General features: G+C 42.6%; 1 protein-coding gene across 3 annotated transcripts in view; it reads left to right on the top strand.

Annotated features, from left to right (window-relative positions):
- Positions 1-16,848, top strand: part of NBEAL1 (neurobeachin like 1) — a 134,322-nt gene that overhangs the window by 60,196 nt on the left and 57,278 nt on the right. For all 3 annotated transcript variants that reach the window (XM_038421131.2, XM_038421133.2, XM_043505615.1), the window contains 6 exons: positions 1,368-1,487; positions 2,910-3,213; positions 4,678-4,763; positions 6,661-6,750; positions 14,014-14,182; positions 15,262-15,395. In XM_038421131.2, the coding sequence (XP_038277059.1) occupies positions 1,368-1,487; positions 2,910-3,213; positions 4,678-4,763; positions 6,661-6,750; positions 14,014-14,182; positions 15,262-15,395 (903 nt within the window). The remainder of the gene's footprint in view (positions 1-1,367; positions 1,488-2,909; positions 3,214-4,677; positions 4,764-6,660; positions 6,751-14,013; positions 14,183-15,261; positions 15,396-16,848) is intronic.

Consider the following 16,848-nt stretch of genomic DNA (forward strand, 5'->3'; position numbering starts at 1 on the left):
ATAGATATGTAGGCTGGAAGGGACCTTGAGAAGTCAATTCCAGCCCCTTGCATTGAGACAGGATCAAGTAAACCTAGATCATCCCTGCCAGGTGTTAGTCTAACCTGTTTTTAAAAATCTCCAGTGGTGAAGATTCCACAACCTCCCTTGGAAGCTATTCGATAACTATAAGAAATCCTTATAGTTAGAAAAAATTTTCTAATCTCCAATTTAAATCTCTTGCTGCAAATTAAGCCCATTGTTTCTTGTCCTTCCTTCAGTGAACATGGAGAACAATTGATTGCTGTCCTTTTTATAGTAGCCCTTTACATATTTGAAGACTGAACAGGTCCCCCCGCTCAATCTTCATTTCGTAAGACTAAACATGCCAGGTTTCTTTAACCTTTCCTTATAGGTCAGGTTTCCTAAACCTTTTATCACTTTTGTTGCTCTCTTCTGGACTCTAATTTGTTCATATCTTTCCTAAACTGCCTAGAATTGGGCACAGTATTCCAGCTGCAGCCTCACCAATGCTGGGTAGAGCAGGATAATTGCCTCCTGTGTCTTAAATACAACAGTTCTGTTAATTTTTGCAACTGCATCACGTTGTTGACTCATATTCGGTTTGTGATCCGCTATAACCCCCAGATCGTTGTCAGCAGTACTACTATCTAGCCAGTTATTTCCATTTTATAGTTGTGCATTTGATTTTTCCTTCTTAAGTGTAGTACTTAGTTCTTATTTTTATTTAATTTCATCAAGTTGAGTTCAGACAGATTCTCCAATTTTGTCAAGGTCTTTTTGAATTCTAATCATGTCCTCCAGATGCAACCCTCCCACCTTGGTGTCAACCACAAATTTTATAAGTGCATTAATGATTACTGGTTACTGTCTCTGCAACCTCTGTAATGGGGCCATGCCAGTGTCATGGTAATTCTCTATTCCTTTGACCTTTTTTAAGGAGAAGAAACATAAATGCAGCTAGATCAGTTAGATGGCTCCTGAGTGGCTGGGATGTGTTACGTGAACTTCTAATGTTTATAAACTATAATTTAGTTCAAAGTCTAAGGGTTAGAAAATGTGAATAAGTTACTCTGTTTGCCCCATCCCATTCCTAAGGCTATATTTAGGGACTGCATTGCATTATTATGAAGGGTGTCACATATCTTTTTTTTCCCCCCAAAACCACTGTTGTAATGTACACTTTTTTTTAAAAAAGGAGGGTGTTGATTGATACTTGATCTGATCTTTCAGTGATGCGATAAAACTTTTTCTGCTATAATTTCTTCACCCATTTAATGGAAGCAATGTTGGGCAGACATGCAGAATTGTTTTGTTGCATTTTAATAAGAACCTAATCAAACTGTCCTGTTATATTGCCTGTCCAGCACAACATAACTATTGTTCATATGCCTGGAAAGAGGCCCTTCGGTCAAAGCTTTGTCTACATCTACGTCAATGGACAACAGAAGATCTCTGCCCCACTTAGATTTCCTGCCATGAATGAAGTAAGTCTGTTCTTCCCCTCAGACCACTATCCTAGGGATTTCTTATAGAACAATGGTTTGTAAAATGGCAGTCAGATAAAACTGAGAAATAAAAAGGGAAAATGGGTCATATGTGATTAAAAACATGATAGAAACTGATTAGCAGTTGTTTTCAATTTTCAAGTGTTGAGGATAGTTAAGCTCATCATGTCTCTTTCAGCCATCTCAAATACAGCAGAATAGAAGAGGACTAGATTTGACCAAGAATTATCTTTTGATGGTGGTTCAGTGGCCTCATGTTAGCTCCTTTTATGTGAGGTGTTGGATTTTTTTAAATAACTATCACAATTAGCACTAACTGCCTCCCTTATTGGCAGTCTTGCAAGAGAGGATGGTAGATTAATGCACAGTGGAAAAACTACTTTGTCTCACTAAGAGATGGTTTTCAGTACATTTGAGAGCACACAGGAAGTTTGAGTAATCTTGCATGTGACACTGTTTGTGCTCTATTTGGTCTGGGGCTACATTAATAGGGACATTTCTTTTTGGTGCTGTTAGCTGATCATTTCTACATGCTAAATACTAAATTAACTGTAATAAGCACAAACCAATATAATACCAAAATGATTGTGTAATATGTAGATGCTGTTGTGAACAGTTGCTCCTTTTATGTGGAACAAGTCCGTTTTAAACCTGGGTTACAATGTTATGATACTGAGTCATTATTTTTATTTTTATAGGCCCCAGTTCTGCAGTCCTTCTTGGTTTGGGGCATGTGCTCATATGAGTTGTTCCATTGACTTCATTATGACTAGTTGCATGACTTACATGTTTCCTGTAAAGGTTGAAGAATCAAGTATTAAGTTATTAAAAGCAAACATAACTGCTGATTGTAAGACAAAACTGTTGATTTTTTGGATGAATCTGTGAGAGTTTTAGAAACTTTAAAACATTCATTCAGCTTTTTTTATAAACATTGAGGGGGGTACCTCTTGCTGCACAAGTTGCCATGGGAAGATGGCATTGAAGCTTTTTATTAGTGCAAGCGATCAAGCAGAATACTTCATATGACAAGATTATTGTAGGAGATGCATCTTACTAAAGTACTAGTGTATGATCGAAGGGGAACGGTTTGCTGGGACAGAGATGTGGCTAGAAGCCTTGATGCTCCCTGCAGAGGCCAGTAACAGGCCAGGGGAACAAATTACTCCTGCTGGAGAAGAATTATTATGCACTTTCTAGTGCATTTTGTGTGTAATGTACACCAACAATGTATTGCTGTCTTTCTACACCTGTTTCCTTAGTCAAGGCAGATTTGCTCTGATAGTTCATTAGATTTCGTTCAACTCACTTATTTTTTATATTTAATTTTTGTGAAAGTCTCAAGGATGTTTGACATTTGGTTGCAACGTTATTTTATTTTTCTTACACCTGTGTCTCCAGCCTTTTACTTCTTGTTGCATTGGTTCAGCTGGTCAGAGGACAACCACTCCTCCTCCATCTCAGATACCAGACCCACCCTTCTCCTCCCCTATTACGCCTCATCGAACATCTCTAGGTGGGATTCTCTCTCCAGCCAGTTGGGGCGGACTGCTTGGGAAATCAGAGTTGATCACCAAGTTGATCTCCGCGGGTACCCAGGACAGTGAATGGGGATGTCCAACATCACTGGAGGGCCAGCTTGGGTCAGTTATCATCTTCCACGAAGCCCTGCAGCCATCTCAGGTGAAAGCTTTATATTTGGCAGGTAAGTGGTTGGTGGTGGTGGTTGTATAGTGGTAACATCTACAAGCCCCAGCTATGGACCAGAACCCCCTTGTGCTACGTCCTGTACAAACACAACAACAAAAAGATGATCCCTTCCCCCAAAGAATTTACAGTCTAAGTACACAGCTTGCACTGTGCCAAACTGGTCAATGTCCTTAAAAATAAACTGTCAGTTTTTTGAGCTGATTCATATCTTTTTATAGTAACACATTTATGTTTGCTATATTTACACACATTCTCCTATTCCCCTATTATGTATCAAATTTATAGACATGCAGAGACGTCTACAAGAATTGATATCCACCAATCCTGAAGAGATCTAAAAAAAACTTACACAGATATCGACCAATTTGGGCTCTCACTTACATGAGTGAAATCTGAAGTATTTCCATTAACTTCAGTTGAGCTACTTTGGGTTTAAACAAAGAAACTGAAAGCAGCATTTGGCCCATTAGCTAAAAAAGTTGAGTAAAAATCTTTGGGTATTAAAATTAGGGCAATTAAATTATTCAGTTAAAGGCCACAGCTTTGGCCATATCAGTTTTTATTTTACTTTTGCATGTGTGTTAAAGATATTTTCAGTGTTCTGTATCTGTTTTATTATTGGTCCATATCCAGTTTCAAAAACCTCATGCAAGAGTCCATGTATGATGTAACAATTAATAAAACTTAAAAATAAGTCATACTTCTGTGTGATCTTGAAAAGAAAACTAAACTTGTCCGATGGGCTTGAAAGTCTGAAATAGGAACCACTTGTATAAACTCTGCAATCTTGAATGTCTTTTCACATTATTTGCCAACATATGGGCATGTAAGTGAGAGTATTCAAGTGTATTGCTGTGGTTGATAAGCCACTTAAGTCATTGTTCAGTCTTTGGAGCTCATCCTTTCGGATTTACATTAGCAATTGAAAGATGTTTTCCAGAACATTTTGATAGTTTTATATATGTCATCTTAAAAAAGAGTAGGTGTATGAGTTGCATGATGTCTTATTACTACCCAAAATTGTAAAAAGAATGTACTTTGATAAGTGAACAATCACATCATTTAAAAATAAATGTAATCTCATTTTGTTACTATATAAAGCTGTCTTCAAGATCTGATGTTCCTAACTGCTGGTGGTCTTTAGGGACAGATGACAGTTGAGTATGAAATGGAATATTTGTAAAGACAAAATACTGACAATTTTTGAACATACAAATCTCATTTCATTTCATATAACTTAGCTTGTTTTTTAGCCAGAGGGTTATTTGTAAAGGGTAAAACCCCATGGAATCACACAGTTATTTTTTAAAATAATCTTTTGGTTAAGGAGATATGTCAAATATTTGGTCAGGATACGTGTAGTTCAAGGTGTCCTATTTGTATCTCTAGCAGAGTGTAGTATAGTAAAATTTATTAACACAAACTTTAAATCTAGCATGTACTTAAAAATATTTTACAGGCCCAAACTGTTTAACTCCATGGAAATCCCAAGAGTCTGAAGTGGCAGATCTGCCCAGTAAAGTGCTGCTTCACTATACACCCAAGGTAGTAATCGGCATGTTTTCCATTTGCTTACATGCTTTACAGTAGATTGTTTGTTTGTTTTTTTCTAAGGTTAAAACATGTTCTGAACAGTAGCTTTAAATGTCTATAGAATTATTTTGATGAACTTTTAGAATGGAATAGGTTTGCTTTTATGGATAAAGTTTTCTTTATTCCTTAAAGTGATGTTGTCCGGCTATGCCGGAAGAAGGACAGGAGATACTGGATGTGGTTTAATTAGGCCACAACTTTATTCTTAAATGTCTGAGAGTATCTAGCAGATAAAAGTGTACAGTGCAAGTAATTCCATAACAATTTACATATACACAGGGGGAGTGCTGTCAGCCCCACCCATCAAGTGAGGTTTAAGGGGGGGAGGGGGGCTATAAAGGAGAGAGGGTTGGCTCCCTGCCGTACCAGTCATAGCCCTGAAACTCCCATTTCTGCTCCTTTAAAGAATACCTCTTTTAAATCCTTTACCAATGCATTGTATCTACCACCATATCCTTTCTCCATGGAGTATCTGCCACAAGGAGGCTCCAGCAATTAGCTTGTAAGCCTTGTAGTGCTATGGAAACAATTTTGGAAGCAGCTACTCAGATGGCTTGAATCAATTTTCTGTTGGCTCCCCCACCCTCAAATGCAGATAGTTCACCGTGGGGAGTATTTGCTCCCCAGACCCCACGCTGCTTCCCAGCAGAGGGGAATCCATTTGGCAGACAGTCGGACCACGCTGGGATCCACCTACCCCAGTCCTTGTCCAAGCAGAGAAGATCCCACATTCCCAGGCTCCCATGGCCTCTCAAGCCCCACTCGGTGCACCCTGAACTGGGTTTGGAACTTCCATCCCTGGCTGGAAGGGGGGACACCTTCCCTCCTCCTGTTCTCACAAATCTGCTACAGCCCAGCTCCAATGAGTTTGAGCTCCTTCCTGTTTTGCTACAAAACACTTGCTTCTGCTGCTGTAGGTTGGAGGGAGGACTCCTCCCCCTTCTGCCTCCCTGTTCTCACCAGTCTGCTACCATGTGGAGCCACCAGAGAGCGAAATTTGTTCAGGTGTTCCTGCTGCACAGTTGGTCCAGTTAAGAGGGCTTTTCCTGCACTGGGGTGGACCTAAATAGTCCCGTCCCTTTCTTACAGTCATCTGGGGTGGGGGATGGGTCACCGCCCCACACTAACCCAGTCTGAAGCTGCAGCACTCTGGCTGTCTAGCCTTTAAAGGGGTCACACACCTTTTCCTACAAGCCAGACGATGGCCCCCACTGCTTAATGTGGGGTGAGGTCATTTTACATGATATTGTGGAATAAAACTTAAAGAACCACACTGGATGGCACTTTGGGGTAGTATCAGAGTGTGAGTGGTCGGAGCCTGTCATTCTTTTCCTCCTGCTTTTACTGAAATATGATGTGTTTTGTTTCCCACCCTTTTAGGGTTGGTAGCTTTTTCTGTGCATTTAGTTTATTCAACCATTCTAACCAAAAAGTATCTCCCAGCACAGTATTAATGCCTCACTTTGTGTAAAGGGTACAAGTCAGCACTCTCTCCTGAACGACAAATTGATAATCTAACTAATTTCCATTAACATGAGTAGTGTGGGTTCCTGGATTAGGCCTTGCAATGTCCATAACTAAACTAAAGATTTGTGTATTTTATATCTCATTCTACCAAAAGGCCAAGAGTGCTGTAAGTAGTGAAACTGTGAATAGTGAATCCAAGATATTAGGAAATATGTTCTGGGTATCCCACGTTGTTGAAAACTTGCCATTAGTATCATCACAGTGCTGTTTCCTGCCTTACCTCAGTATGCGATGCACTCTTATGTAAATTTTATAGGTAATTCAATGACTCTGAATTTGTTTCAGAAGTAATGCTGAAGCTCATGTTTTCTTCCTTTTTTAGGCCTGCAGAAACCCAATCTGCCTTGACCTGTCCACAAATCTTTTACATGGAAGACTAACTGGAAACAAAGTAGCGAACTGGGACATCAAGGTAAATTAATATTAAATCATCACAATCTGATGTAAATACAAAGTAGTTATTGTATACTGGATACTTAAGGAATGCTAGAAGATCCCATTGTGCAGGAGCAACACCACGCATAGCAGTGTTCTCAAGGTGAATTAAGCTAATTTTAGGGTTGTAGTGGTGTCAAAGTAAATTTTGGGAAACTGGAGTCATGCTAACGCAGTCATAGATAATGTTTCAAAACAAACTTAAAATTAGAATATTAAAAAATTTTGTGGTACTGCAACTAATATGTTTAATATTTTGAAAGCATTTTATGACCTCTACCTTTTTCTTCCTAATAATACTTTGTACTAGCATTTAAATCTTCAAAGTGTTGAACAAACCTCAGTTAATTAATTTACTAGTCCTCCTCCATGTAGGCCAATGTTTCTCATGTTCTCACTTCCCCAAAAAATACTCTGATTTAGTTCTTGCAGATTCATGGAGAGAGGAAGAGATTCATTGAGTGTGCACCACCTTAGTCTATTATGTCACTGTTTACCTGTTTATTCACCAACTCACCCATCTGCCAACTCATTAGCACACACTGATCTCAAAGGTCAGAATCAGACCTGGTGTATATAGGAGAAACATTGATTTCCAAGTCTGACTTGGACCCAAAAGTATCATCTAGGCTAGGGCTCACTCACTTGGTGTTCAAATCAAAATGAACTACCAAGCTGGAATACTCGGGTACAAAATATTTTTTTGTTCTTCGAGTACTTGCCCATGTCCATTCCATTGTAAGTGTGTGTGCTCACTGCATGCAATGGTGCCAGAAGTTTTTCCTTCAGTGGTATCCATAGGGGACTGGCTCTGGTGTCCTCTGGAGTGGTGCGCGTATGCACTGGTATAAGGGGCACCATCGGCTTCCCTCTCCCTCAGTTCCTTCTTATTGCCAGTCATGGTGCTGGAACATCTCCTTCAGCAAGCTTTTCTGTCTCTACTGTGTCTAGTAGTGAATTTGTTGTATAAAATAGTTTGTTTAATAGTTCCCTTAGTGTTTAAGTTAGAAATAGTTAGTCCCGTATGGGACTCAGCCTAGGTACAGGGCATGCTTCAGTCTCTGGGCTTCAAACCTTGTGACTGTTGAAAAAACATATGGCAGTCGGTGACCCGCATAGAAGCTGCCCAAAGTGTTTAGGGGAAACAAGTGTCACATTTGCAAGAGCTTCAGGCCACCGACTAAAAAGAAGCGGGACATTCATCTCAGAGTGCTCTTTATGGAGTTGGCCCTTGTACTGGCCTCGGAGCTGACGAGATTGCACTCTGCTCCAAGCACTGCTGCTTGCTCCAGAGCACGCCGCTGGCACCAACCAGCGCCAATCCCCATGCCCGGTACCAGCTTGTGGCAGGCTGCTGGTTGAGAAGCGCTTGATCAGCTCCTGCCACTCGAGTTTCAGTCAGTAGATTGATGCTGGGTGAATAGCCTGGTGCCTGCTTGGTAACTGGCTGCACCTGCCAGTCTTATTAGCTCAGAGCTAGAAAGGCTGGGAGGAAGCCAGAGAAGGGGGGAAAAGGGAAAGAGAAAGGTCAAACACAGAAAGAGGTGGGAGTTTCCTAAAGTAGCTGTGAAGCTTGTATATAGTTGGGAACTGGTGGTCAGAAACCTATTGAGAATAAAGAGCATGGGTGTTGCACCAGACTGAAGTGTCCCTGATGCGTTGAAGGGGGGGGCCAAAACCTGGGGGCGCAGCGTGGACCCTGTTACACGAGAGGGCTTTTCCAGGACTACAAGCCACCACCATGGTGTGGCAACCCAAAAGATAGAGGGAACCTTGCAGTGGCTAGCCAAGCGACAGGAGGAGATGCAGAAAGCACTGCAGGCCTTCCAGCAATCCCACCGTTGGAGAGGCAGGCCTTACTCTCCTGGCAGGCCGGACAGCAGAAAACTCTCCAGGACTTTATCAGAGAGCAAGCCAATGTGCAGCAGCAGCTCCTGCAAAAGGTGGTGAGTCCCCTGGGAGGAGATGGCACCCGCGCGCCAGGGGTAGGCCTATGTAGGATGGGCCCCGACGATGACCCCAATGCCTTCCTTTGTATGTTTGAGTGGGTGGCCATGAGTGCTGATGGGATAGGGAAACATGGGCCCTATGACTGGCCCCCTCTCTGGCCAGCGAGGAATAGGCTGCCTGTATGGCGCTAAACAATGAACAGGCCAAGGATTCTGAACGGGTGGGACTCTTGGCAGAGAAGTACCGACAGAAATTTCGGTTGGCCTGGTGGACGGGAGTTTGAGGCCCCAAGCCTTTGCCCAGAAGCTGACAGATTGGGCCACATGTTGGCTGGTCACTCAAATGGTGGGGGGAATCATGGAAAGGGTGACACTTAAGTGGTTTGTACAGGGCCTCCAAGAGACTCTGCAAGTCTGGGTCTGGTGATACCAGCCGAACATGGTAGAGGCCACTGTTTAATTGACAAGGAGTACACGGAGTCGGATTTTTCTCGAAAGGAGGGTAAGACATGCCAAGACCTAGAGTGGGGGAGGAAATCCTGAACTCCCCCCCCCCCCCCCGGGAGAAGCCCAGAGAAGAGGAAGGAGGAGACCAAGGGAGCCCCTAGTATTCCAGGGCAGCTTGCGTGCTGGCCATGTGGATGACCAGGACATAAATGCAGGGACAGCCCAGAGATGGAATGTCACCTAGCTGAGTTTTGCGGCTGGATTGAGGGCAGAAAAGGGGATGAGGGCTGGCCACTATCCCCATGTGGGTGGGGAGGAAGCTCCAGAGGGGCTTGGTGGACACAGCCTTGGTCCCGGCCCACTCGCTCATTCAGAGGGGACTAGTGAAGCCGCATTGGTTCATCCCTGGGGCAAAAATGAAACTACAATGCATCCATGGGAATCGGAAGCCATGGCCTAGGTGCCTCTAGAGGTAAGGGGCATTTTGCCTGGTAATGGGTTGGGGTAGTAGAGGAGTTGCCATACCCCGTGATACTGGGGACAGACTGCATCCCTTCCCGAAAGGGTCCGACCTGATTTTGGTGTTGGAAGGTGTGCCGTTCGGGAGCCTACAACCCACGGTCTCCCTGATTTTTGGATACGTCTGACCTCGGTTGGGGAGTGCATCTCTGTAGAATGTGGACTCAAGGGTTATGGTCTCAAAAGGAGCTTGCATTGCATATAAATGTCAGGGAACTCGGAGCCATCCGCCTGGCTTGCGGTATCTTCCTTCCCCAACTGTCCAGCTGGGTGGTGCAGGTGTCAACGGACAATATGGCCTCCATGTTCTATGTCAACAGGCAGGGGGAAGCTCTATCATCAGCTCTGTGCCAGGAGGCCTTCCATCTGCGGGACTTCTGCATCCAGCATGCGATTCACCTGGAAGCCTCTCACCTCCCCAGTGTCCTCATCACCTCAGCAGGTCCTTCTTCTCTCACCACGAGTGGTCCCTTCACGTCGTCAGAATGCTCTTCCAGAAGTGCGGAGCTCCGAGTGGACCTGTTCATCACCAGACAGAACAGAGAGTGTCGTCAGTTTTGTTCTCTCCAAAGCCTCGGCAGAGGCTCGCTATCCAATGCTTTTCTCCTGTGTTGGTCAGGAGATCTGATGTACACCTTTCCGTCAGTTCTGCTCACCAGGAAAGTCCTCTCAAAAATGAAGAGGGACAAGGCACGATTTGCTTCAGCATGGCCTCACCAGCATTGGTTTGGCATGCTCATGGACCTGGCTGGGGCAGTCCCGTGGCCACTTCCTAGCTGCCCGGACCTACTCTCGCAGGATCTCGGTCGACTTCTGCACTTGAACCTCGCCTCTTTCCACCTCACCGTTTGGATGGTGCGTGGCTGAATCCAGAGGAACAAGTCTGCTCTAATCAGGGACAGCAGGCTCTCTTGGAGAGCAGAAAGGCCTCCACCAGAGCAACTTACCTGGTGCAGTGGAAGCATTTCTCCTGCTGGGCATCAGAGCGGAATATCTCCCCTACTCTGACATCTCTGCAGTCCATCCTGGATTACCTGCTTCAGTAAAAGCACCAAGGTCTCGCCTTCTCCTTGATCAGGGTGCATCTGGCAGCCATATTGGCCTTCCATCCTCACATCTAGGGTAGATCGGTGTTCTCGCATAAGATGCTGATCAGGTTCCTGAAAGGCCGTGGAAGACTCTTTCCATCGATCTGGGACCCAGTTCCTCAATGGGACCTCAACCTGATCCTCTCCAAACTCATGGGTCCACCCTTTGAGCCTGTGGCTTCTTGTTCCCTTTTCCACTTGTCATGGAAGGTTACATTCCTTGTAGCTATTACCTCGGCAAGACGTGTCTCTGAGATTAAAGTCCTCACTTCGGAGCCCCCATACATGGTATTCTGCAAGGACAAGGTCCAGCTGCGGCCCCATCTGGCCTTCCTGCGAAAGGTGGTGTTGCACTTCTATGTCAACCAGGATATCTTCCTCCCAGTGTTCTCTCCAAAGCCTCACGTGACCAATAAGGAGAGGCAGCTGCACACTCTAGATGTCAGGCGCGCCTTGGGTTTCTCCCTGGAGTGCACCAAGCCCTTCCATAGATCAACCCAGCTCTTTATCGCGATCACTGACAGGATGAAGGGCCTTCCAGTGTCCTCTCAGAAGATTTTAAATTGGATCACCACCTGCATCCGTAACTTGTTACAAGTTGGCACAGGCTGTGCCTCCACCAGTAGTGAAGGCTCATTCAACTAGGGTGCAGGCATCTTCAGCTGCCTTCCTAGTGCATGTCCCTATCCAGGACATCTGCAGGGCCAAGACATGGTCTTCAGTTGACACGTTCATGATGCTTACGCCATCACCCAGAAAGCCAGAGATGACGCTGGATTTGGCAAAGCTGTGTTGCAATTGACACGTCTGTGAACTCCTACCTGCCTCCAGTGGTTCTGCTTGGGAGTCACTACAATGGAGTGGACATGAGCAAGCACTCTCAGAAGAAAAGATGGTTACCTTTCGTAACTTGTTCTTCCAGAAGTGTTTCTCGTGTCCATTCCATGACCCACCCTCCTTCTCCTCTGTCGGAGTTCTGTCAAGAAGGAACGGAGGGAGAGGGGAGCCAGTGGCGCCCCTTATACTGGCGCATATGCACACCACTCCAGAGGGCACCAGAGCCAGTCCCCTACGGGTACCACTGAGGGAAAAACTTCTGGCACCAGTGGATGTGGCGAGCGCACACACCTGCAATGGAATGGACATAAGCAACGCATCTCGAAGAGCAACAGTTACAAAAGGTAATCATCTTTTGAAGTGGGGTTGACCCGAGTTGTGAATGTAGGGAATTCATAGTAGAAGGTTATAAGGAGGACTAATGTATGCACAAATAAATGGGAGCTGTCCGCAGTGAACATGAAGTTCAGACTCTTCTGAAAGACTCCCTGTGTCAGTAATAGTGTACATTTAATGACAGCTATTCTGTACTGGATTCAGAGTAGCAGCCGTGTTAGTCTGTATTCGCAAAAAGAAAAGGAGTACTTGTGGCACCTTAGAGACTAACAAATTTATTTGAGCATAAGCTTTCGTGAGCTATAGCTCACTTCTTATGCTCAAATAAATTTGTTAGTCTCTAAGGTGCCACAAGTACTCCTTTTCTATTCTGTACTGATACTCTCTCTGAGTGAACATTGTAGGAGAATAGGCTTTGTGTTAGTTGACTGATACGCTTCCAGAAAGTGTAGGAACATGTACTAGTTAATTTTGGGTGGTCCAATTTATATGAACAGTTGGAAAATGCCATGATTTTGTTATCCTTGCCCAGGGGCATAAGAATGCTGCTTGTACACACCACTGGTTCCGTGGGAAGCTATGTTGAGCATAGTTCTGCTCAGCAGAAAGTGCAAAGAGCTCATTATGGGAGTGTCAGGAGCCAGCAGCCTCCCGCCCCCAATTGTGGTCTTTAGAAGCCCCACAATTAGGAGATTGCATAGGTACTGGTGGGGGAACTGTCTAGGAGTTCTGCAGGTTTAAAGGGAAATGAGATAGCAGTCTCAAACTTCAGACAAGTGTTTTGCATGTTAATTAGCTGGTTTGTGCTTGTCCCTATGTCACATATCTCTGCACTGCTTCTGAGAGGTGCTTCCTGTTTTGTTCTCACAGAGACAGCAATGGCTTATTGGAGAGATACATTAGGTGTGAAAAAACTTGACAAGGGCTTGCAGGGGAGGGATTCTGCAGGCTGAAGAGAGAGGTTGTGAAGAGGTATGGGGTGGAGCAAAGCAGTGGGAGGAGATAGTAATGAGAGAGATGGGGAGGTAAACATTGGAGAAGGAGAGTGGTGTCCCCTTCCCAGTACCCAAAAGAAAGAAGGGGGGGAGTACCCCCATTGTTTTTGTTTTGTTGTTTGTTGAGTCCTCCACCTGAGATGTCTGCGCATGAGAGAATGTGGAGGGTGGCCCTTTGTCCAAGTGCTTAAAAATAAGAATACAGTATAGATCCAAAATAATCATGACATACATTTAAAATCATTCTTTTTAGTCTGTACGTATGGTATGTGCTGTGAAGATCTCTCTCCAAAATCAATCTTTCAGTTGTGACCATTAGAGTAATTTACTAAAGAACTCTGATACACTTCAGTTTTCAATGCACTGAGAACATAATAAGTATCCCTGGCTAGCTTGCTAACCACTTACTGAATTTGTCAAATTCCATGCTATCCCTATAAGTGTACAAATGATTATGAATTTTAGGAGATATTAATGAAACCTATATTCCTTTCCCATTATTCTGCAAACCAAATAATTTGCTTTATCATTTTATTTGTATTTAAACTTTCTGAAGCAGATCCTTTTTATTGGGATACTATTAAACTAAAATTCACATGTATTTAAACTTTTTAATGTACTTTTTAGTGTTAATTGAAAGCGATCAGAGGAGAAAGTACATATCTTTCTGGTTCTCCGGTATATGTATTTGACAGTATTTTCTGTCATGTGGTCTTTTTCACTTAGAGTGAGTTTCCCATGTTGTTTGTGCAGGTGTTTCATGCAGCAACAGGAGAGAAAAAACAGAAAAAACAAATGGTTGTAAAATCACAGAAGTTAGCTGAAAGACTTGCAAACAATTGTTGTCTGAAACACCTTTAAACCTAGTTTTAAAACTGTTGTGAAGTTGTTGCTGTTCTTTTTTTAACCAGTTTCCAAGTGACATGGAATTCTGATTAACTCATAAGTACATACATGCCTTTCTTATTTCTTTTACATTAAATATTAAATAGGTATTTCTTTTACATTAAAAAGATAACAGAAACCCTACAAATTTGTTGGCATGTTTTCTCTCTCCCCCACCCTCTAGGATATGATAAATTGTATTGGTGGATTGAATGTGCTGTTTCCACTACTGGAGCAGATCAGTTTTCTCAATGGACAGGTGCCTGAGAGGTCTGAAGGGGAAACTATACCTCAGGAACTGGTGACTCCAATAGAGGGAGACTGGGTTGTGTTATCATCCACAAAGGCTTCAGGTAGGAAAGTACTATAGATTTAAGACCATATTAAAGTTAAAGGTTTAATAAAAACAGAGGACTACAACAGTGGAAAGAATTGGTTTATATGATTATATATTAACTCTATTATAGTAGCCATATAATTTTAATAAACTATTTTTACTCCTGAGCATCTGAGTTGGACATCTAATAAGAGGATTTCAGCACTGTTTCAAATTCACTTCAAGAACACACAGAGGACATTTGTAGAATGAATTTAATGCAGTGTTTTGCTGTATTTTGCTTTATGTCTTGAGTCAAAATGTGCACATTTATTTCTAAATAAAGTGGTTCTTTATTGAGTATCTAGAAAAATAAAAAAGGGCCTGATCCAAAGCCCGCTGAAGTCAATAGCACATTTTCCCACTGTTTCAGTGGGCCCTTAATCGGGGAGATAATGTAGTATTTCATGTTATGGACCAGTAGCCTGCAGAATTTTAGTTAAATTATTGTAATTTATGAATATGCTTTAAAAAAACCCATATGAAACCAGAGGTTTCCCTCTTTAAATTTTAAGAAGAAAACTATTTTTAAATAGCTCTTCAGCTGTGCTGAATTAACAGCTTGGAGAGAATTCTTGTAATCTTAGCGGAAGCCTCTTACAAATTAAGACTTGTGAAGGAATATGATACAACTTTTGATTTTTGCTTCATTATTTCTCCCTCCTAATTTAAAGTAGTTCTAGATATAATAGGCATATCCAGATGTGGGGAAAGAGGAAGAAATGTATGTGTTGAGCAAGTGCAGAATATGCAAAAGACAATCCAGGTTGTGGCTTAGAGAAGAGTATTTTGTCCAATGCCGCAGGTGAATGGACAAGGCAGCTGAAGTCATGACTGGCATTTGCTTTGTTTTGGGGATACATATAATGACTTTGCCTCAGCATCACAGGATCTAAACACTATCTACAGCAAGGTAGCAAATACCAGTGGAGAGAGGAAGCTCAGGAAAATAGTGGAGAATAAAAACACTTGATTTCACTTCTTATTCCTTCTAATTTGACACAATAATGAAATGAGGATAAAAAAAGGGTTTTAACTGAACAATCTGTTTTGCAGAGGCTCGTCTAGAGAAGAATATTGTTGCAACTTTCATCTTGATGATAAAGCACTTTATTCAAAGACACTCTATAAACCAGGATAATCTCATTCACTCCCATGGAGTTGCTACCCTAGGAGCCTTGCTACAGAAGGTGAAAAGTTATTCCTCATGTAATCAGTGTTATGGGTGAAATCCTGATTCCACTGAAATCCAGTAGGCCATGGCTTCATTCTAAATGTCAAAGGTTCAGACTATTGTCAAGCGAGTAGCTGTGCTTGCTGCTGCATAGGAACATAGAGTTAGCATAGCTAACTTTGTACTTCCCTTCTGTCTTGCTTATGTACAGATACAATACATAGACTAGTATAGTATTTATACATTCTTGTATATTTCTGAAAACAAGATGTTATGATACTTTGTCTACTTAGTTTATGTTTTAAGGATCTGTGCTGGGACCAATGCTGTTCAATGTATTCACACATAATTTGGAAAAAGGGGTAAACAGTGAGGTAGTAAAGTTTGCAGACAATACTAAATTACTCAAGATAGTTCACTCCAAAGCAAACTGAAGAGATGCAAAGAGTTCTCATAAAACTGGATGACTGGGCAACAAAATAGCAGATGAAATTCAATGTTGATAAATGCTAAGTAATGCACACTGGAAAACATAATCCCAACTATATATACACAATTATGGGATATAAATTAGCTATTACCACTCAAGAAAAATATCTTGGAGTCACTGTGGATAGTCCTCTGAAAACATCCACTCAATGTGCAGCAGCAATCCAAAAAGCTAATAGAATGTTAGGAACCATTAGGACAGGGATAGGAGATGAGACAGGTGCTTCCATCTGAGGAGAGATTAAGATGACAGGGACTTTTGAGCTTGGAAAAGAGATGACTAAGGGGCGGGATATGATAGAGAACTAAAAAATCATGACTGGTGTGTGGATAAAGTAAACAAGGAAGTGTTATTTACATCTTAATGTAACACAAGAACCAGGGGTCACCCAATGAAATTAATAGGCGGCAGGTTTAAAACCAACGTAAGGAAGTACTTCTTTAGATAACACAGGCATCCTGTAGAACTCATTGTCAAGGGATTTTGCGAAGGCCAAAAGAATAACTGGTTAAAAAAAATAATTAGGTAAGTTCATGGAGGATAGGTCTGTCAATGGCTATGATCCAAGATGGTCATGGATGCACCCCATGCTCCTGGTGTCCATAAGCCTCTGAGTGCCAGAAAGTGGGACTGGACAACAGGGTGTGGATCACTTGATGATTCATAGACTTTAAGGCAAGAAGAAACCATCTTGATCATCTAGTCTGACCTGCACATTGCAGGCCACAGAACCTCACCCACCCACTGCTGTAATAGACCCATAAACTCTGGCTGAGTTAGTGGAGTTTTTTAAATCATGATTTAAAGACTTCATGTTACAGAGAATCCACCATATACTCTAGTTCAAACCAGCAAGTGACCCGTGCCCCATGCTGCAGAGGAAGGTGAAAACTGCCCAGAGTCTCTGGCAGTCTGACTTGGAGGGGAATTCCTTCCTGACCCCAAATATGGCAGTCAGTTAGATCCACCAGTCAGACAT

Source organism: Dermochelys coriacea, chromosome 11 (assembly GCF_009764565.3).
Source record: "Dermochelys coriacea isolate rDerCor1 chromosome 11, rDerCor1.pri.v4, whole genome shotgun sequence".
Classification (NCBI taxonomy): Eukaryota; Metazoa; Chordata; order Testudines; family Dermochelyidae; genus Dermochelys; species Dermochelys coriacea.